The sequence below is a fragment of the Coregonus lavaretus genome (genome assembly GCF_964263955.1).
Source record: "Coregonus lavaretus genome assembly, chromosome: 34".
Classification (NCBI taxonomy): Eukaryota; Metazoa; Chordata; class Actinopteri; order Salmoniformes; family Salmonidae; genus Coregonus; species Coregonus lavaretus.
In genome coordinates, this window is record NC_140021.1 from 8,965,946 (window position 1) to 8,988,704 (window position 22,759).

At 40.7% G+C, this 22,759-nt stretch overlaps 1 protein-coding gene across 1 annotated transcript in view; it reads left to right on the top strand.

Moving 5' to 3' along the window:
• Positions 1–365: 365 nt before the first annotated feature.
• The window catches only part of LOC311109415 (A-type potassium channel modulatory protein DPP6-like), a gene marked incomplete at both ends in the record, with an annotated part of 209,412 nt that continues 187,018 nt past the window's right edge, over positions 366–22,759 (top strand). Inside the window, one exon of the mRNA XM_084152285.1 lies at positions 366–560. Within this exon, the coding sequence (XP_084008411.1) occupies positions 366–560 (195 nt within the window). The remainder of the gene's footprint in view (positions 561–22,759) is intronic.

Sequence of the window (22,759 nt, forward strand, 5' to 3'; positions counted from 1 at the left end):
TGGTTCAAGTTTGGAGGGTGCAGAACTCCCATTGCTGCTGCATCGAATGGGATGGAAAGGATCCCTATTTCCCAAACGGTTTGAAGGATGAAACTACGTGATGTGAATTCAGAGTAAGACCTCAACTAATTTTGGCTCGTTCTTCTTGGACCTTGCTGTCTAATTGACTATCCTAAAAACGTGAAACGGGACAATATATAATCAAATATATAATTCGACAAGAATTGTGTCTGCTTGTTCACGATTCCGAGCGTAAAAAGGACTCCCGTGCCTAAATCCAAGTTTTAAACAGCTCGTCAATAAGACGACATCCCTACTTTACATTTTCCCTCTTGACACGCTGTAGGGTTTTCCCATAAACAATTATGGCTTCGATGTATCAGAGGTTCACGGGCAAGATCAACACCAAAAGCTCTTTCCCCAACCCACCTGTGGCGAGCCACGTACTCGGCGGGCAAATCGTTGAAGACGAGAATGCGGTGAAGACCCGGCGACCTGGTCAAGACTTCCCGCCCCGTTTCCAATACCAACAACAGACCTGCGCATGCGAGGAGGAGGATGTAAGAATACACATTTCGCCCCTCTTCATCACTCCCTCTCTAGCCAGGTTCCCTTGTGCCCATCTAGTTAGTCTGGTTGAAACCAGTTGATATTAAATTAGCCTATTATCCCTGCGTACAGAAACCTCTGCCGTCATGATCTATTTTATTCAGACCTTACCCAATTAGAAAAAGCTTAGTGGTTTTACATTGCTTTCTTTATTGTGTATTTTGAATAGGGTACATGCATACAGTACTCAGTTCATACGTTATAATTTTAAAGGAAACTTGAGAGTGTGGAAAAGTTATGATTAATTGTCGGAGGACAGTCTCCTTAGCGGTTTCTCGGTGTGGTCACAACCCAGTTCAAAGGGACTGTCTGAGTTGAAATATTGTTACTGTCTGTTCTACCGGTAATCAATAATTGATCAATTAAAACGTGCGTTAATCACTTACTTTTCACAGTCATAATGATGAACCATTGAGGAGCCAAAGCCAGTCAATATTCTTCAGCTGTTTGTGGGCGAGTATCTCGGTCCAAAATACAAAGCGGACAGATGGCGCGCCAGATGTTAACCCAGGGCTTGTTGTGTTATTAAATTCGGTCAGGGGATTTTATTTGCGGACATGGCGGCACAGTTTCAGAATTATTTAGTTTAAATCAAATCAAATCAAATTGTATTTGCCACCTGCGCCGAATACATGTATAGACATTACAGTGAAATGCTTATTTACAAGCCCTTAACCAACAATGCAGTAAAAAAAAAAATACAAAAAAAAAAGTGTTAAGTAAAAAAAAAGAAGCTAATAACTAAAGAGCAGCAGTAAAATAAAATAACAGTAGGGAGGCTATATACAGGGGGTACTGGTACAGAGTCAATGTGTGGGGGCACCGGCTAGTCGAGGTAATTGAGGTAATATGTACATGTGGGTAGAGTTAAAGTGACTATGCATAAATAATTAACAGAGTAGCAGCACGTAGAGTGGTGTGAGGAATCACACTTGGTCCTCAATACTAACAAGACCAAAGAGATGTGCATAGACTTCAGGAAGCGTACAACACCTACCTCTGCAACATCTATCAGAGGCCAGAATATAGAAATTGTAGAGGAATATAAATATCTGGGTGTCTTTTTGGACAGTAAGCTTCAGTGGAGTAAATGTACAGACCAGATCTACAAAAAGAGCCAACAGAGACTGTACTTTCTAAAAAAGTTGGGTTCTTTTAATATAGACTGTACTATATTGACTCTGTTTTACAAATCCTTTATTGAGAGTATTTTAACTTTTTGTATTGTTTGTTGGTTTGGCAATGCCACTGTCAGTCAGAGAAACATGCTGAGAAGGATTATTACCACAGCAAGTAAGGTACTTGGAGTCAAACAGACAGGCCTGGATGAGATCTTTAAGGTCAGGGCCCTCCGTAAGGCTCACAAAATCATTTTAGACCCAAGTCACCCCCTGTACCTGGACTTTGAATTACTCCCCTCTGGGCGTAGGTATAGGGCACCCCTCAGCAGGAAAAATAGAACGAGACAATCATTTGTGCCAGGTGTGATATCCCTCTTAAATAGCTCGGGCAAATGTTCCCATTGACCCCGTAAGGCCAGCAGGCTAGTCTTTGTTTTAAATGTTTTAAATGTTTTATTTCTTATTTCTTACTTTTATTGGTGCGTGACTGTTATTGAAAGTTGTATTGTCAATCTTGTTTTGTATTTAACGCCACTTTAAATGTGTACATGACACTGCAACAACATTTCCCCATGGGGACAATAAAGTAAGTAAGTAAGTAAAAGGGGGGGGGGGGGGGGGGGATAGTCTGGGTAGCCATGATTAGCTGTTCAGGAGTCTTATTGCTTGGGGGTAGAAGCTGTTGAGAAGCCTTTTGGACCTAGACTTGGCGCTCTGGTACCGCTTGCCGTGCGGTAGCAGAGAGAACAGTCTATGACTAGGGTGGCTGGAGTCTTTGACAATTTTTAGGGCCTTCCTCTGACACCGCGTTAAGTTTTGCGCAGTGTCTTGTCGTATTCCTTTTGTCTTATTATGTGATGTTGAGATGTGATGGAAACGTCCTAATGATAGGAAAGAAATACCCAGAAACGGTATGGAACAGTCAGACTATAGAACAACTGATTGATAGGCCTACATACATGAGTAGGCCTATGCTTATAAAATGTGAAGGTCTTGATATAAAACACCAGGGGTGTAAACATTAGTCAAAAACGAGAGTTTCTATTGGACAAATTCAGGTAGGTCCCTCCCAGTTTCGTTCCGTTTGCTTCCATTTACGAAACGTTTAGCAACTGAATCGGCGTAATGAATACACCCCAGGCTTTGTGATATGAATCAAATGTTATTATTTGTCACATGCTTCGTAAACAACGGGTGTTGACTAACAGTGAAATGCTTCATTACGGGTCCTTTTCCAACAATGCAGAGTTAAAGATAAAGATACAATAGTAATCTTAATAGAAATAGTGACACGAGGAATAAATACACAGCGAATAACAAATAACAATAACGGGTCAAAATAACATTTCTATATACACTGAGTACCAGTACCGAGTCCACAACCATTCGATGTCTGTCAACAGGGGTTGCTTGAGCTCATAGGAATTGTTTTAAATACAACTTTTCACAATTGATCAACTTGTCAAAGTAAACTAGATAAAAGCCATGTAGAGCCTATAAAGCATCTTATCTGTAAGAACCGCTCTGTTTCACTGGCCATGTTGCTCAATATCCCCATCTGGCTGCATAGTGTGCTCCAGACGCCAGTCCAGTGTTGCTGTCCATGGTGCTACTCCCGGCCGCTGTTCAGGGTGCTGGAAACTTTATTCTGAGGCGCGCACTCTATGCTTAGCTCCGGGGTGCTGAAATGTTAGTCATGGAGCCGTATAAATAATGTTTAATTATAGCCCAATGCATCTAAAACTCTAAACAGCCAACTTAGCTATAGGCTATCTAATCAGGTTGATAAGATGTACTGCACTACTTACTATATTTAGTTATTTAGTACTTAATTCACAAACTGCAAACCCAACAAAATATGTCAACATTTTGCTGTTGATATTGGTGATGTTCCTTGATATTATTTGTCCTCCTTTTACAACATTTCCAATTATATGACGTTAACTTGGTCCATGCTGTTTTGCAAGAGCTTTTTCATGCCACGTCCTCCATTGGCTCATGCTGTTAGCGGTAGTGTGTTCTGCTGAATTATTCATGTCTCCCTTGACAGAACCGTTAACTCAGACCACAGTAAACCACACTATCACCTCGACAGGGCCGAACCTGTGTTCACATGCTTTACCAACATGGCGTGTGGTTTTGTTGAAATAATCACTATTTACAGCAAGTCCTTAAACATTTCCATGTCAGGTTTGTGAATGGCTGGCCATTCAATCTGATTGTACTAATGAGTGGAGTGGAGTGCTGTGTAAAACATGACTTGAGGTTGAGTGGTGAGTACCATGTGCAGTAAAACACGGATTGAGGTTGCATGCATATTTCATGAGATTGATTCATTGGCCAATGGTGGTCTCTTTGTTTGTTGACACAGGTAGTTCTAGTGTGATCTGAAGTCGATACACACAGTGATGAATGGTAGGCTATGGATAGAAGTGGTAGACTAGTGTGTGTGTGTGTGGGGGGGGGCTGATGTGTTTCAAGCCTCTCCCTCTATTAATGCACTTTCTATGGATCCCTTTTTAATAAGATGACATCCCTAGATTAAGATGGCCACAGCAGAACCCTTTTGAAGTGGTTTCTGAAAGGGCAGGTTGAAAAGTGAAATCTCTGAAAGTGAAATCTGCTCCAGGAGCTGATCTATGGTCAGAGTTGCACTTTTACCTTCTAATGATGACTTAGGACTCTAGTCAGGACAGCTGATCCTAGATCTGTGCTTGTGTATGACCTTTAGTTCTATGGCATTATCTCTCTCTCTGCCCTGGCAGGAGTCCAGTTATGTAAGTTTAATGAAACGCCCCTACAGCATCCGTGACATTCAGATCAAGCTGTGCTAATGAGTAGGACTAATCCATGTGTGATGAGAAGCATATCGACCGGGCTTCCTGTTGAGCCACATTGAGCATTGCCCTTACACTATTCATATTCTCCTGGGTCCTGTTCAGTAGGGCACACCACAGCTAAACATTTTGCAACAAAACAAACATCTGTATTTTTCAGTGCCTCTCTCTCGTTCACTCTGTCTTCTCATCCTTGCTGGCCACAGAACCTGCACTAACGCCAAGACAGCAATTCATAATGTGAGGATGGTCAACTGGCCTTAATGAAACTATTGATTTATGGTATTGGCTGCATCACTGCCAGAAGTCCATACTGAGGAATTAGTCTCTGGGGGGAAAAAAGGCAATGCATTTAAAACGATTAATTATGTCGTTATTGGGCTCAAGCTTATCCTCTGTGGTGAGGAAAATCCTATTGTCGATACATAATACTGCTTTCACACTGTAATCCTCTGATGCTGATCATTCTCTGTGTGGTGAAGGCTCATTAAAATCTAATCAAATGCCTCTCTCATTCTGGCCTTATCCCTTAGGATCTCTGGGTTTTTTTCCTACTGTGTGTGCTTTCTTTAGTATGGGCATCAACTGGTAATATACAGTCAAATGGTCTGGGGAAAAACATCTCCTGTCCCAACTCATCAGATGAGGTCCTTGCTAAAATTGTATCTGAAAGTCTACATACGTTCTAGTTGTCACGATCGTTTACGGACGAGAAGGACCAAGGCGCAGCGTGATATGCATTCATATGTATTAATGACTAAACACACGACAAAACAACAAACGAAACGTGAAGTCCAAGGTAGACAAATAACATACCTCACACGGAACAAGATCCCACAACTAACTGGTGCCAACAGGCTGCCTAAGTATGGGCCCCAATCAGAGACAACGAGCTACAGCTGCCTATGATTGGGAACCACCCTGGCCAACATAGATCTAAACGATCTAGAAACTAACATAGACACCCAACACAGAAAATGCACACCCTGACTCAACAAATACAAGTCCCTAGAGTCAGGGCGTGACACTAGTCTTTTCCTTCACTTTCTAAAAGGACTACACACACACACACACACACACACACACACACACACACACACATACACACTTAAAGGGATATATTTCCCTCAGTTTATGAAATATCTGCACTCAAGCCCTTTGCATGCCCTCTGAAAACCTAAACCGAGAATGTATTATTATTATTATTATTTATTTTAAGGTTTAGGACAGGGTTCTTCAATTCCAGTCCTGGAGGGCCGAAACACCTCTGTTTTTCATCCTCTCCTTCTAATCAGGGGCTAATTCAGACCTGGGACACCAGGTGAGTGCAATTAACTACCAGGTAGAAATAAAAAACAGAAGTGTTTCGGCCCTCCAGGACCGGAATTGAAGAACCCTGGTTTAGGATAAGACAAATGAATTTGCAAAATGGCAATAAAAATGGTAGGCAGTAAATACTATATATTATGATCTGTAGACATGTGCCTTACTCAGGTGGAAAAGCTTTATGCAAAAAACTGAACACAGTGAATCTATGATCTCAGTAGAGTGTGAATGAGAGCCCTTGATCAATTGCATTTCAACTCTTGACTTAACTGAGTTCAAATGGAATTGATCCCAACTTCCAAGCTTGTTGTCTTTTCAGGGCCCACCATATGGAAGACTAATTATCAATATACTCCTATGGAGAACTAGTGTTGGATAGCTGCAGTGATGTTTCTTCGACATAAGACCGATGACTTCACTGGAATGATAGAGTCATCCGGCTGTAGGCAGAAAGTGGAGCTGGCTCCAGGCAGCCAGGACTGTTGCAGCATCTGTCACATCATCATGGGCTTTGCGTGTGTGTGTGTGTGTGTGTGTGTGTGTGTGTGTGTGTGTGTGTGTGTGTGTGTGTGTGAAACGCTCCAGGATCTCCCTGTACGCAGGATGGAGGATATTAAGTGTAACACAGCTGGCAGTGGCACTGAGGAATGGTGGGCACTGGGTACGTTCAACCAGAAAGCTGCATATTTGAGTCCTTCACACCCTTTATTTCAGAATTGGACCTATGCAGAGCACTGCAGCAATGTAAATATCAAGTCATAGTATGATGAGCAAGCTAGGTTTCAAAAAGTTATTTTTTTCTTTCAGATGCTTTCGCTGAACTTGATTGAGCTTGCCTGGCACAAATGAACCAATGGAATAGTCCCAAAAGTTCAAATGTGTATTTGTATTTATAATGGGGTCTGGCAAAATTAAGGCAGTTATACAATTTTAAAAACATTACAATACATTACACAACACACTAAGTGTGTGCCCTCAGGCCCATACTCCACTACCACATATCTACAACACAAAATCCATGTGTACGTGTGTGTATAGTGCATATGTTATCATGTGTGTGTGTATGCATGTGTCTGTGCCTATGTGTGTGTTGTTTCACAATCCCCACTGTTCCATAAGGTGTATTTTTATCTGTTTTTTAAATCTGATTCTACTGCTTGCCTCAGTTACCTGATGTAGAATAGAGTTCCATGTAGTCATGGCTCTATGTAGTACTTTGCGCCTCCCTTAGTCTGTTCTGGACTTGGGGACTGTGAAGGGACCTCTGGTGACATGTCTTGTGGGGTATGCATGGGTGTCTGAGCTGTGTGCTAGTCGTTTAAACAGACAGCTCAGTGCTTTCAACATGTCAATACCTCTCACAAATATAAGTAGTGGTGAAGTCAATCTCTGAGCCAGGAGAGATTGACATGCATATTATTAATGTTTGCTCTCTGTGTACATCCAAGGGCCAGCCGTGCTGCCCTGTTCTGAGCCAATTGCAATTTTCCTAAGTCCCTCTTTGTGGCACCTGACCACACGACTGAACAGTAGTCCAGGTGCGACAAAACTAGTGCCTGTAGGACCTGCCTTGTTGATAGTGCTGGTAAGAAGGTAGAGCAGCGCTTTATTATGGACAGACTTCTCCCCATCTGTTGTGACCATGACAGTTTACAATCCAGGGTTACTCCAAGCAGTTTAGTCACCTCAACTTGCTCAATTTCCACATTATTTATTACAATATTTAGTTGAGGTTTAGGGCTTAGTGAATTATTTGTCCCAAATACAATGCTTTTAGTTTTTGAAATATTTATGATTAACTTATTCCTTGCCACCCATTCTGAAACTAACTGCAGCTTTTTGTTAAGTGTTGCAGTCATTTCAGTTGCTGTAGTGTATAATGTTGAGTCATCCGCATACATAGACACACTGGCTTAACTCAAAGCCAGTGGCATGTCGTTAGTAAAGATTGAAAAAGTAAGGGGCCTAGACAGCTGCCCTGTGCGGTCCACATCTATCATTCCAAGATCAGTGGATTCCCAAAATATTTTAAGATAACAAATTATTCAGTGCATGAATTTACTTGTGATCTAAGTTAAAAATAAAGCTTTTGATAATATGTCAAAATGTTAACTAATTTAAATGTATTTATTTATTTGTTTATTTGGATCTCCATTAGCGTTTGTAGAAGCAGCAGCTACTCTTCCTGGGTTCACACAAAAAAACACAAAACACTGATACAAGGAATGTCACACAAATTTAAACTACAACGATATGAAAACAATGCAACAAAAACATTTGTGTGTTAGTGTCTGTGTGTGTTAGTGTCTGTGTGTGTTAGTGTCTGTGTGTGTTAGTGTCTGTGTGTGTTAGTGTCTGTGTGTGTTAGTGTCTGTGTGTGTTAGTGTCTGTGTGTGTTAGTGTCTGTGTGTGTTAGTGTCTGTGTGTGTTAGTGTCTGTGTGTGTTAGTGTCTGTGTGTGTGTTAGTGTCTGTGTGTGTTAGTGTCTGTGTGTGTTAGTGTCTGTGTGTGTTAGTGTCTGTGTGTGTCCCCTCACAGTCCCCGCCATTCCATGAGTTGTTTTTTAATCCGTTTTTTAAAGGTAGTTTTGCTGTTTGCTTGAGCAATTGGAGATGGAAGGGAGTTTCATGCGATCATGGCTATGTATAATACTGTGCGTTGCCGTGAATTCGTTTTGGACTTGGGGACTGTGAAGAGACTGTTGGCATGTCTTGTGGGGTATGTATGGGTGTCTGAGCTGAATGTTATGTGATTATGCAGACAATCTGGAATTTCCATCAGTAATATTTCTCATAAAAACTAGAAGAGAAGCAGTTAATCTCTCAACCCTCAACCAGGAAAGACTGGCATGCATGTTGTTGATAGTTCTGTATGTGCAGTTAAGGGCAAGGCATGCTGCTTTGTTTTGAGACAGCTGCAACTTTGCTAAGTCTGTCTTTGTTGCACTTGACCATATTACCGGACAGTAATCAAGATGGGACAAGACCAGAGCCTGAACAACTAGTACAGTTGATCTTTGTGTAAAAAAAGCAGATTTCTTTTTTATAAGACATACCCTTCCCCATTTTCACAACAACTTTGTCAATGATAATTGACCATCCAATGTTATACCTAGGAGTTTAGCTTCCACAACTTGCTCAGTGGTCACACCCTTGATGTACAAATCTGTTGAGGATTAGGTCTTAGAGAATGTTTTGAAACCAAATACAATGCTTTTAGTTTGAGATGTATTTAAGACCAGTTAATTATTAATCACCCATTCTGATACATTTTTACATTTTAGTCATTTAGCAGACGCTCTTATCCAGAGCGACTTACAGTTAGTGCATCATTTTTTTTTCATACTGGCCCCCCGTGGGAATTGAACCCACAATCCTGGCGTTGCAAGCGCCATGCTATACCAACTGAGCTACACGGGACGTGATACTAACTGTAACTCCTTATTTAGAGTTTCAGGGAGCTCACTGGCTTTGGGTGCTGACATGTAGAGTGTGGATACATAGTCATTCTAGCTTTGTGTAAGACCAGTCATAAATAATTTGTAAAAATGGATAAGGCCCAAGGTAACTGCCTTGAGGGACACCGCACTGTACATATCTGATGTTAGAGAAGCTTCCATTGAAGAACACTCTCTGGGTTCTATTGGATAAATAACTCTCCAACCATGTGATGGCAGGTGATGGAAAGCCATAGCAAGTGAGTTTTTTCAATAAGAATTTATGATCAATAACGTCAAAGGCTGCACTGAAATCTAACAATACAGCTCCAACTATCATCTTATTTTCCATGTATTTTAACCAATCATCAATCATCTGAGTCAGGGCAGTACAAGTTGAGTGCCCTTCTCTATATGCATGCTGAAAGTCAGTAGTTAACTTGTTCTCTGAAAAAATAGCATTGAATTTGGTCAAACACAATCTTCTCCATCAGTTTACTAAGAACAGGCAGCAAACTGATTGGGCGGCTGTTAGAGCCTGCAAAAGGGTGCTTTATTATACTGAACAAAAATATAAACATGCAACAATTTTTAAAAGATTTTACTAAGTTATTCAGATTCAGAGTGTTTAATAGTCACATGTACAGTGAAAATCTTAGGCTCCGAGCTCCAACATGCAGGACTAACTGAAATAAAATAATTTTAAAGTTACAGTTCATATAAGGAAATCAGTCAATTGAAATAAATAAATTAGGCCCCAAAAAATTGATTTCATGACTGGGAATACAATGGTCCACAAGATCTCGTCACGTTATCTCTGTGCATTGAAATTGCCATCAATAAAATGCAATCGTGTTCATTGTCCGTGGCTTATGCCTGCCCATAACATAACCCTAGCACCACCACGGGGCACTCTGTTCACAACGTTGACATCAGCAAAGCCCTCCCCCACACGACGCCATACACGTGGTCTGCAGTTGTGAGGCCAGTTGGAGGTACTGCCAAATTCTCTAAAACAACTTATGGACATTCCTGCAGTCAGCATGCCAATTTCACGCTCCCTCAAAATTTGAGGCATTTGTGGCATTGTGTGGTGTGACAAAACTGCACATTTTAGAGTGGCCTTTTATTGTCCCCAGCACAGGGTGCACCTGTGTAATGATCATGCTGTTTAATCAGCTTCTTGATATGCCACACCTATCAGGTGGATGGATTATCTTGGCAAAGGAGAAATGTTCACTAACAGGGATGTAAAAAATGTGTGCACAACATTTGAGAGAAATAATATTTTTGTGCATATGGAACATTTTATGAAATCTTATTTCAGCTCATGGGACCAACACTTTACATGTTGTGTTTATATTTTTGTTCAGTATATACTCATTATAATGCCATTATTGCTTTTGTGCTGTTTTTCACTATTTATCAAGCACAGTTGGAGCTTATAATTATGTTTTGGCTGCCGTTTTCATAATTTGACTGCACGTTTTGCTGACCGTGCATCTCTTTCGGCCTCCTAAACAGAATAATTTATATGATTTACTTGAATCTAATTGCTGTGATCACAATGTATTTGCTGATAGGGAATGTATTCTGCTTGCCGATTTTAATACAAATGTGCAGTTATCACCCAAGAAAAATACACTAGTAAATGCCCTGTATAACTTTAATCAGTTATTTGGACTGAAATAACTGATTGTTCAAATCAAATCAAATTGTATTTGTCACATGTGGCGAATAGAACTGTGAAATGCTTACTTACAAGCCCTTCGCCAACAATGCAGTTTTAAGAAAGTATACCTAAAAAAAATAAGAAATAAAAGTAACAAATAATTAAAGAGCAGCAGTAAAATAACAGTAGCGAGGCTATATACAGGGGGTACCGGTACAGAGTCAATGTGTGGGGGCACCGGTTAGTCAAGGTAATTTAGGTAATATGTACATGTAGCTAGAGTTATTAAAGTGACTATGCATAGATAATAAACAGAGAGTAGCAGCAAATAGTCTGGGTAGCCATTTGATTAGATGTTCAGGAGTCTTATGGCTTCGGGGTAGAAGCTGTTTAGAAGCCTCTTGGACCTAGACTTGGCGCTCCGGTACCGCTTGCCGTGCGGTAGCAGAGAGAACAGTCTATGACTAGGGTGGCTGGAGTCTTTGACAATTTTTAGGGCCAACCCGGGTGTGTATTTTTGAGCCAACCCGGGTGTGTATTGACAATAAATCAACTTTGGATTTGATTATTGTATCAGACCAAGGGAATGTCTGTCAGTCAGGAGTCTTAAATATTGGTTTTAGTGATCATATGGTAACCTACTGTACCCGTAAGAAATCCAAAATGCTACTTGAGCCAGGTAATAACTACATGAAGGTACGGTCTATGAAACAATACTCAAAGGAACGTTTTGTAGAAGTACTTGGAAATTTGGATTGGTCTCATGTACTAAACTGTGATGATGTTGATCAAGCTTGGTATCTTTTTTAAGATATGTTTCTGTCTGCACTCGACTTTCTGGCTCAGATGAAACAAATTTGAATCAAACAGCGGTCAGGAAAATTTATCACTTCCGAGATCTTAGACCTCATAAGGAAAATGGATCGCTACCAGGCCAAATTCAAAGGACAAATCTACAACAAGATTCTGATGGTTATATTAACTGTAGAAACCAGGCAAGATACAAAATGGATAAGGCCAAATCCCAACATTACATAGACGCTGTTAATGACAACTTACATCAGCCTCGTAAACTGTGGAACATTTTAAAGGACATTGGCTCTAAAACTCCCCATAAGGTAAAATCCTGTAGTAATTGCCTGGATATTGATGATGTTTTATGCTATGACCAGGCAAAGGTTGCACATTTTTTAAACACATTTTCACCACTATAGCCTTATCTCTGGTTAAGAAGTTACCGACCTGCTCTGGACACTATGGCTAGTCTTTCATAACAACTTTTACCATAGCAAAGGTATCATAAATGATTTGTTTGAGCTGTGCATGGTAACAGAGGACAAAGTTTCCAATCTATTATGCTTAATCAGCACAAACAAAGCAACTGGGCTGGATAACCTTCCTGCCAGATTCATAAAGGATAGTGCTTGTGTCACTGCTAAAATGATAACGCATATTTTAAACCTTTCTATTAGTAGTGGTACATTTCCCAATGATCTCAAAACAGCCCGGGTGGTTCCGCTCCACAAGAAGAGCAGTAAAACAAATGTAGGAAACTACAGGCCTGTGTCGATCCTCAGCACCTTATCCAAAGTTGTTGAGAGATTCATTTTTAATCAACTTGAGGGATACCTTCTCGAGCACAAACTCCTTTATGAACTCCAATCTGGCTTTAGAACAGCTCATTCCACTGAAACTTACCATATCCACCTTTTTGACCACATCAAGCAGGAAAGTCAGAAGGGGAACTATACAGGTATGGTCATGTTAGACTTGTAGAAAGTTTTGACACTGTGGACCATGATATTCTCCTGATGAAACTGAAATTCAAGGGTCTAAATGATGTAGCAGTGAATTGGTTTAGGTCTTATCTGACCAACAGAACACAAGTATGTAATGTTGGTGATGTTCTGTCAGAGGCCAAAGAAATATCCCGTGGAGTACCGCAGGGATAAATTTTAGGGCCTCTCTTATTTCTTATATACGTTAATGATATGCCAGATACATTAAGTGCAAACTCCTGCTTTATGCTGATGACTCAGCCATACTGGTATCAGGGAAGGATACAGTTTACATAGAGGAGACCCAGAGTAAGGAATTTTGTTTGAGATTGGTTGACTGACAACAAATTGTCGCTACATTTGGGAAACTATTTTGTTTGGAACAAAACGTAGATTGCTTAGGGCTGACAAGATAAAGGTAAACTGTGCAGGCAAGGAGATTGAATCTAAAACAAGTGTAACGTATCTTGGTGTGTCCCTAGATCAATCCCTTTCTGGAGACCTGATTGCTGCTAAGATCCTTTCTAAAATGGCGTAACACTAGATATTTTAACATCAAAGTTAAGAAACTGCTTGTCTCAACCTTGATTCAATGTCATTTTGATTATGCCTGCTCTGCTTGGTATAGTGGGCAATCAAAAAAGCAGAAAAGGAGAATGCAGGTCATGCAAAATAATGTTATCAGGTATATGCTTAATGTCCCCCCATAGGGGTACAGGAGTTCCGGGAGGTGGGCTTGTTGCCTTTGGAGTCCAGAGTGGACCAACTTAAACATAATCATATGTTTGACATCTTAAATGATCGTGCCCCAGGTTATATGAAAAAAAACATGTTGATATGGTCTGTAACCAACACAGTTACAATACCAAAGGTAGTGTTATGTCTTGTAAAATCCCAAGAGTAAACAGTACTGCTTGGAGCACGTTTTTCTATACAGGCTTTTGTCTATGGAATAGCCTCCCCTTGGAGATCAAGCAAAGACAAAGTTGAAATAGCTTTAAAAAGCAGGAAAAGGTTTTCATTTGGACAAGGTTGTCTAAGTAAGAGAAACAACTCCACTGCCCCTTGTGCCCCCTACTGCTGGTCAGGTGTATTTATTTGAAATGTGAAATTAATATGGTTGATTTTGAAGGTTAGGGAAAAGTGCAGTGAATGGTGCCACTTTTTAGGATGTCAATATAAATGAATGTATTTATGATTGTTGGTAATTTTGTCTTGTCTTCTAATTATTATATGTGTTATTGTTTTTACCATCGAGGACCACTTTGGAAACAAGCGTTTTAATTAATACTTTTAAGTGATATCCTCTGGGTCCACATTGTACATTTTGTTGTATATGTCTGTTACCCAAAATACATTCAATTCAATTCAACCCGTGGTTGGGGTATTTTGTAAAAATAAAAAATATATACAGTGGGGAGAACAAGTATTTGATACACTGCCGATTTTGCAGGTTTTCCTACTTACAAAGCATGTAGAAGTCTGTAATTTTTTATCATAGGTACACTTCAACTGTAAGAGATGGAATCTAAAACAAAAATCCAGAAAATCACATTGTATGATTTTTAAGTAATTAATTTGCATTTTATTGCATGACATAAGTATTTGATCACCTATCAACCAGTAAGAATTCCGGCTCTCACAGACCTGTTAGTTTTTCTTTAAGAAGCCCTCCTGTTCTCCACTCATTACCTGTATTAACTGCACCTGTTTGAACTTGTTACCTGTATAAAAGACACCTGTCCACACACTCAATCAAACAGACTCCAACCTCTCCACAATGGCCAAGACCACAGAGCTGTGTAAGGACATCAGGGATAAAATTGTAGACCTGCACAAGGCTGGGATGGGCTACAGGACAATAGGCAAGCAGCTTGGTGAGAAGGTGACGGTCAATCACCCTCGGTCTGGGGCTCCATGCAAGATCTCACCTCGTGGGGCATCAATGATCATGAGGAAGGTGAGGGATCAGCCCAGAACTACACGGCAGGACCTGGTCAATGACCTGAAGAGTGTTGGGACCACAGTCTCAAAGAAAACCATTAGTAACACACTACGCCGTCATGGATTAAAATCCTGCAGCGCACGCAAGGTCCCCCTGCTCAAGCCAGCGCATGTCCAGGCCCGTCTGAAGTTTGCCAATGACCATCTGGATGATCCAGAGGAGGAATGGGAGAAGGTCATGTGGTCTGATGAGACAAAAATAGAGCTTTTTGGTCTAAACTCCACTCGCCGTGTTTGGAGGAAGAAGAAGGATGAGTACAACCCCAAGAACACCATCCCAACCGTGAAGCATGGAGGTGGAAACATCATTCTTTGGGGATGCTTTTCTGCAAAGGGGACATGACGACTGCACCGTATTGAGAGGAGGATGGATGGGGCCATGTATCGCGAGATCTTGGCCAACAACCTCCTTCCCTCAGTAAGAGCATTGAAGATGGGTCGTAGCTGGGTCTTCCAGCATGTCAACGACCCGAAACACACAGCCAGGGCAACTAAGGAGTGGCTCCGTAAGAAGCATCTCAAGGTCCTGGAGTGGCCTAGCCAGTCTCCAGACCTGAACCCAATAGAACATCTTTGGAGGGAGCTGAAAGTCCGTATTGCCCAGCGACAGCCCCGAAACCTGAAGGATCTGGAGAAGGTCTGTATGGAGGAGTGGGCCAAATCCCTGCTGCAGTGTGTGCAAACCTGGTCAAGACCTACAGGAAACGTATGATCTCTGTAATTGCAAACAAAGGTTTCTGTACCAAATATTAAGTTCTGCTTTTCTGATGTATCAAATACTTATGTCATGCAATAAAATGCAAATTAATTACTTAAAAATCATACAATGTGATTTTCTGGATTTTTGTTTTAGATTCCGTCTCTCACAGTTGAAGTGTACCTATGATAAAAAATTACAGACCTCTACATGCTTTGTAAGTAGGACACCTGCAAAATCGGCAGTGTATCAAATACTTGTTCTCCCCACTGTAAATACAGTATATATAAAGAAGCTGTTACCGTGTTCCAACACATATTCTTTCTCTTTCATAGTTGTAACAAAGGCGGTCCACAAATACAATTGATTGAACACTTGAAATGTTGAGGTATTTTTTTAATTATTTTATTTTATTTTACATATAGCCAACCAACAGTAACATAAACTAATGAAAATGCTATTTTGTTATAAATCAATAAAAATATCTTATTCTGTTACCTAACACCTTCATGAACACAACCAAATGGTTATTTTAGCGATAGCATACAGTGGGGAAAAAAAGTATTTAGTCAGCCACCAATTGTGCAAGTTTTCCCACTTGATGAAAGAGGCCTGTAATTTTCATCATAGCTACAAGTCAACTATGACAGACAAAATGAGGAAAAAAAATCAAGAAAATCACATTGTAGGATTTTTAATGAATTTATTTGCAAATTATGGTGGAAAATAAGTATTTGGTCAATAACGAAAGTTTCTCAATACTTTGTTATATACCCTTTGTTGGCAATGACACAGGTCAAACGTTTTCTGTAAGTCTTCACAAGGTTTTCACACACTGTTGCTGGTATTTTGGCCCATTCCTCCATGCAGATCTCCTCTAGAGCAGTGATGTTTTGGGGCTGTCGCTGGGCAACACGGACTTTCAACTCCCTCCAAAGATTTTCTATGGGGTTGAGATCTGGAGACTGGCTAGGCCACTCCAGAACCTTGAAATGCTTCTTACGAAGCCACTCCTTCGTTGCCCGGGCGGTGTGTTTGGGATCATTGTCATGCTGAAAGACCCAGCCACGTTTCATCTTCAATGCCCTTGCTGATGGAAGGAGGTTTTCACTCAAAATCTCACGATACATGGCCCCATTCATTCTTTCCTTTACACGGATCAGTCATCCTGGTCCCTTTGCAGAAAGACAGCCCCAAAGCATGATGTTTCCACCCCCATGCTTCACAGTAGGTATGGTGTTCTTTGGATGCAACTCAGCATTCTTTGTCCTCCAAACACGACGAGTTGAGTTTTTACCAAAAAGTTATATTTTGGTTTCATCTGACCATATGACATTCTCCCAATCCTCTTCTGGATCATCCAAATGTACTCTAGCAAACTTCAGACGGGCCTGGACATGTACTGGCTTAAGCAGGGGGACACGTCTTGCACTGCAGGATTTGAGTCCCTGGCGGCGTAGTGTGTTACTGATGGTAGGCTTTGTTACTTTGGTCCCAGCTCTCTGCAGGTCATTCACCAGGTCCCCCCGTGTGGTTCTGGGATTTTTGCTCACCGTTCTTGTGATCATTTTGATCCCACGGGGTGAGATCTTGCGTGGAGCCCCAGATTCGAGGGAGATTATCAGTGGTCTTGTATGTCTTCCATTTCCTAATAATTGCTCCCACAGTTGATTTCTTCAAACCAAGCTGCTTACCTATTGCAGATTCAGTCTTCCCAGCCTGGTGCAGGTCTACAATTTTGTTTCTGGTGTCTTTTGACAGCTCTTTGGTCTTGGCCATAGAGGAGTTTGGAGTTTGACTGTTTGAGGTTGTGGACAGGTGTCTTTTATACTGATAACAAGTTCAAACAGGTGCCATTAATACAGGTAACGAGTGGAGGACAGAGGAGCCTCTTAAAGAAGAAGTTACAGGTCTGTGAGAGCCAGAAATCTTGCTTATTTGTAGGTGACCAAATACTTATTTTCCACCATAATTTGCAAATAAATTCATTAAAAATCCTACAATGTGATTTTCTGGAATTATTTCTCTCAATTTGTCTGTCATAGATTACGTGTACCTATGATGAAAATTACAGGCCTCTCTCATCTTTTTAAGTGGGAGAACTTGCACAATTGGTGGCTGACTAAATACTTTTTTCCCCCACTGTATATGAAATGTATTACCGTAATTATACTGTTAGAATGTTGCAGTCAGAATGACTGCTCATTAGCTTGAAGGGGGGTCCCTCGAGGCCCAGCAGTTCTGGTGTTAACAAGTCGGACAATAAGTTGCATGGCCTCACTCTGTGTGCAATAATAGTGTTTAACATGATTTTTGAATGACTACCTCATCTCTGTACCCCACACATACAATTATCTGTAAGGTCCCTTAGTTGAGCAGTGAGTTTCAAACACAGATTCAACCGCAAAGACCAGGGACGTTTTCCAATGCCTCACAAAGAAGGGTACCTATTGGTAGATGGGTAAAAAAACAAACAGACAATGACTATCCCTTTGATCATGGTGAAGTTATTAATTACACTTTGGATGGTGTATCAATACACCCAGTGACTACAAAGATACAGGCGTCCTTCCTAACTCACTTGCCGGAGAGGAAGGAAACCGCTCAGGGATTGCACCATGAGGCCAGTGGTAACTTTAAAACAGTTACACAGTTTAATGGCTGTCATAGGAGAAAACTGAGGATGGATCAACAGCATTGTTGTTACTCCACAAAATTGAGTGAAAATAAAGAAGCCTGTACAGAATACAAATATTCCAAAACATGCAGCAAGGCAATAAAGTAATACTGCAAAAAATGTGGCAAAGCAATTAACTTTTTGTCCTGAATACAAAGTGGTATGTTTTGGGCAAATCCAATACAACACTTTACTGAGTACCACTCTCCATATTTTCAAGCATAGTGGTGGCTGCATTATGTTATGGGTATGCTTGTAATTGTTAAGGACTGGGGAGCTTTATAAGATAAAAAATTAACGGAATGTAGCTAAGCACAGGCAAAATCCTAGAGGAAAACCTGGTTCAGTCTGCTTTCCACCAGACACTGGGAGATTAATTCACCTTTCAGCAGGACAATAACCTAAAACACAATGCCAAATCTACACTGGAGTTGCTTACCAAGAAGACAGTGAATGTTCCTGAGTGGCCGATTACAGTTTTGACTTAATTCTACTTGAAAAGCTATGGCAAAACCTGAAAATGGTTTTCTAGTAATGATCAACAACCAATTTGACAGAGCTTGAAGAATTCTGAAAAGAATAATGGGAAGTTGCACAATCCAGGTGTGAAAAGCTCTTAGAGACTTAACCAGAAAGACTCACCGCTGTAATCGCTGCCAAAGGTGCTTCTACAAAATATTGACTCGGGTGTGAATACTTATGTAAATGAGATATTTCTGTATTTTATTTTCAATAAATTTGCAAATAGTTCCTAAAACATGTTTTCACTTTGTCATTATGGAGTATTGTGTGTAGATGGGTAAACAAATACCTCCCCCATTCCTGTCTTTTTTGTAGATATTATATCCTTGTATTGCTACTGCTGTATTATCATAGGAATTATCGAAGTGAGTTTCAGAGATTGCCAGTATATGAATGTTATCCGATGTTAGGAAGTTATTGATTTCATTAAACCTATTTCTAAGGCTACATATATTCATTTGGGCTATTCTTAGCCCTTTCCTTGGTAGCTTATCGGATGATGGACATAATATGGAGACCAAATAAATGTGTGTGTGTGTAAGTGTATGTTTTTGTGTGTGTGTGTGTGTGTGTGTGTGTGATGTTGGGATGAGCCTACTGACCCTGAGGCTTTCTCATTCCTCCCAGGCTTCCATCTGCAGCTTTTCAGTGATAATCTTTCTTACTTTCTCCTCAGACTCGGCCCAGTTCTCATGTGGAGACTCTGGTATGCCAGCCACAACAATGTTATTCCTCCTGGATTGCCCCTCTAGATAGTCTGTTTTCCCAGTCATTGTTAATAATGATTCACAGGGAGTGCTGATGTCATCTCAAGAGGACTTACAGTTTGTTGTCATCTTGCTGCAAGTCTCTTTCAGGACATTACCTCTCCCTGGGAGAACTGCAAACTGTTCTTAAGGTCCTGGACCTCTCTGGTCAGATCATCCATTTTTTGGATAGTTGAGTCCGTCACTATTTGGACAAAGCTCTTGAAGCTATTTCCCTGTTGTTGTAACAACTGCTTGTAGATCTCTTTGTTTTTCAATTAAAAGATCCTTCATCTGTGATGAACACTGTCTTGTCCATGACTCCCGCCTTTGGCTTTGGATGCCATGGTAGCAACGTAGGCTAACGCTGGTACTCCATGCAGTTCTAGACAGGGCAGGTCGCAGGGCAGATTTAAACAGCAACAAACAGCAAGGATTTAGACAGCCAATCCGCACACAATCCGAAGTCCCAGCCACACGGGATAACCACGTCGCGGTCTGTGTTCAAGCCGACAAGGAAACATTGCTAGTTTGATAGCTAGTTAGCAGCTAGGCTAGCTGCTATGTCAAGCAGCTCTTCAAACTTTTGGTTGGATGGATCCCTGTACAGACATAGTGGTCCCAGCAGCTGAGGCTAACCGTGTCGGGGGATCCACATTCAAAAGGTAGCTAGTAACCAACGTTTTTCAATACAACACTTTTTCAGAGACTTTCAAAACTTTCAAAACAACAAACGGAGCTCTCCCTCGTTCCACATTCAACACGTGACAAAAAAAGTTATCTTTGTGTTGATGAACGAAGCTAACCATATACAGCCTACGTGTTTTACAGTGTCTGAATAATTGGGCCGTGATGTAGGGTCACACATAGACAATGGTCTTCTGTATTTCCAGTATGGTACAATACAAGGCTGTACCAGTTAGTACTAGTTGAAACAATATTCTGTCATTGGGTGTCACAGGCCCTACATTATGACCTGTCTCTGTTTTTTTAATGGTTCTAATTCGGGCTGGGAATTGCCAGGGACCTCACGATGCAATATTGTCACGATACTGTATTGCGATTCTCACGATTCCATATGTTTTGTGATTCGATATTGCGATTTCATGTTCCAAACATATTTTCTCACTATATGTGCTACCTAACGTTACCTAGCAAAACAATTTAGAATAATAATAATTATTATAGATTTTTTAAGAGTCAAATATCGATACAATATCATCCCAAAATAATATTGCAATATTTTTTTCCCCCGGTATATTTTCTCCCCCCAATCACTAGTACTGTCATACATCAACAGGCCCCTTTCCTGTAGATTCCAAATTCTCCGCAGTAATGGATTATGCGTGCAGTGACCGAGGCGTGAAGCAGACGTATGCTTTCTGTATCACGAGCACATGTTCCGTTTACCAAATCAGGTTAAAGCTCCCATCACAGCACACTTCTCACTTAGCAAGGTTTAGGACCAATCAAGGTGGCATGAGGCGGTCACGTGACCAACAAAAACATGGAGGGGAGTTGATGTTAAGAATGTATTCATAATGTATAGTACTTTAAGAGCAGGCAGAGAGGGCAGAAATAGGCCCTTCTGTTATTTTTGCATTCACTGTGGGGAAAAAGTGTGGGTTTCATCCAACGTTCATCCAGCTAGATATTTTCCATACCACTCATGCAGTCCTTCCTGATGAAGACAAAACATTTAAAGCACAGTATGTAATCCATACTCCATAGCAATGATTGTAAATGTAATGTAAGATAGACGACTATTAGAGGAGGAGTGGTTCCTTACTGAACAGCAGTGTGGTCAGGCATAGAAATAGAATTCTAGACTATAGATCTATACAAAATAGAGCTAACTTGATTATATATCTAGATGGTAACTCTACTTCTATGTGGTCAGGTCCCAGTAGGCCGGAGCAGCATTACCTCAGAGACTGCTGCTCTTTCAAATGCTACCGTGCCACCACGGACCTGTCTCTCGGTTGCCATGTTTTCAGAGGCGGAGAGGTCATGTCCGTTGCTTCTGCCTCTTCCCGAACATCTGACTTGAGTCAAGGACACAGATTGGCTGTGGGGCATCAGGCATTATTAGTATGAGACTGTCGCTGCGCTTGATTGATTGGTTGTACGAGGTTTCAAGATGCACATGCAGGAAAATCCTAACTGGAGGAAAGGATTAAACGGTTTGCATTTACTGTAGCAGCCAATTTGTCATTCCCAGCCTAATGCTTAAGACAACATCCGTGTATTGGCTTTCTTTGTTGAACATTCCAATATCTACATGTCCTATATACACCAAGTGTTCAGTCAATTGACATGGCTGATGTTGGTTGAGGTAATCTGTCAAATTACAACAATAGCCCATATATACAGAAATCAAGGCCAACTGTCAAGTAGAAGTGCTGTTATGTATTTCAGTATTGATGTCTGAAGCTCTCCAGTTTTGTGTTGCAAAATGTATTTTGTTGGCCTTCATCTGGTATAGGGATGGGCATGGATATCCGAACGGACATTAGTATTTGATTACTTGGGAGAGTATTCATTTTTAAAAAATATATACTGTACATAGCCCTATTTTAACAATGGAAAGGCTTTGTCTAAAATGACATAACATGATCTATGTGACTTTGCTACATAGCCTAAAAGGACAGACCATTACATTCAATATTTTAATAAAACAACAGTTTTATGACAGTTTTTATGAGTGTGCCCCATAAAAAAGAGGCACCGGTAGCCTAGACGTTTCACACGTGTATCTTGTTGTTATTGTCGGTCAATCAAAGCAGCACTACAGTCAGGGGATGTATAGTAAGTGAAGTGGGAGATTTCGAATTAATTCCAAATTAAATTAAAATGATGGAATTAAGGCTACAATGATCGACCAACAGGTTTATATAAATGGAGTTGTTGTAGACGAGGACGGGGAGCTCAGCAAAATAGCCTCAATTAGCCTTACTAGCTAGCTAGCTTCTTTACAACGATTTGATGCAGTCAAGACAGGTGCTACCAGATGGTATGATAGATAACCTATGGCAGCAACAAGTTTGTCTAACTAGCGCTAGATGGTTTGGCTACTTATTCTCTCTCTCCCTCCATGCCACACACAGACTGTCGCACACACTGGCCCAGTGGGGGAAAAAGTACCCAATTGTCATGCTTGAGTAAAAGTAAAGATACCTTAATAGAAAATGACTGAAGTAAAAGTCACCCAGTAAAATACTACTTGAGTAAATGTTTTAAAGTATTTGATTTTAAATATACTTAAGTATTACAAGTAAAAGTATAAATCATGTCAAATTCCTTATATTAAGCAAAGTACTTTTGGGTGTCATGGA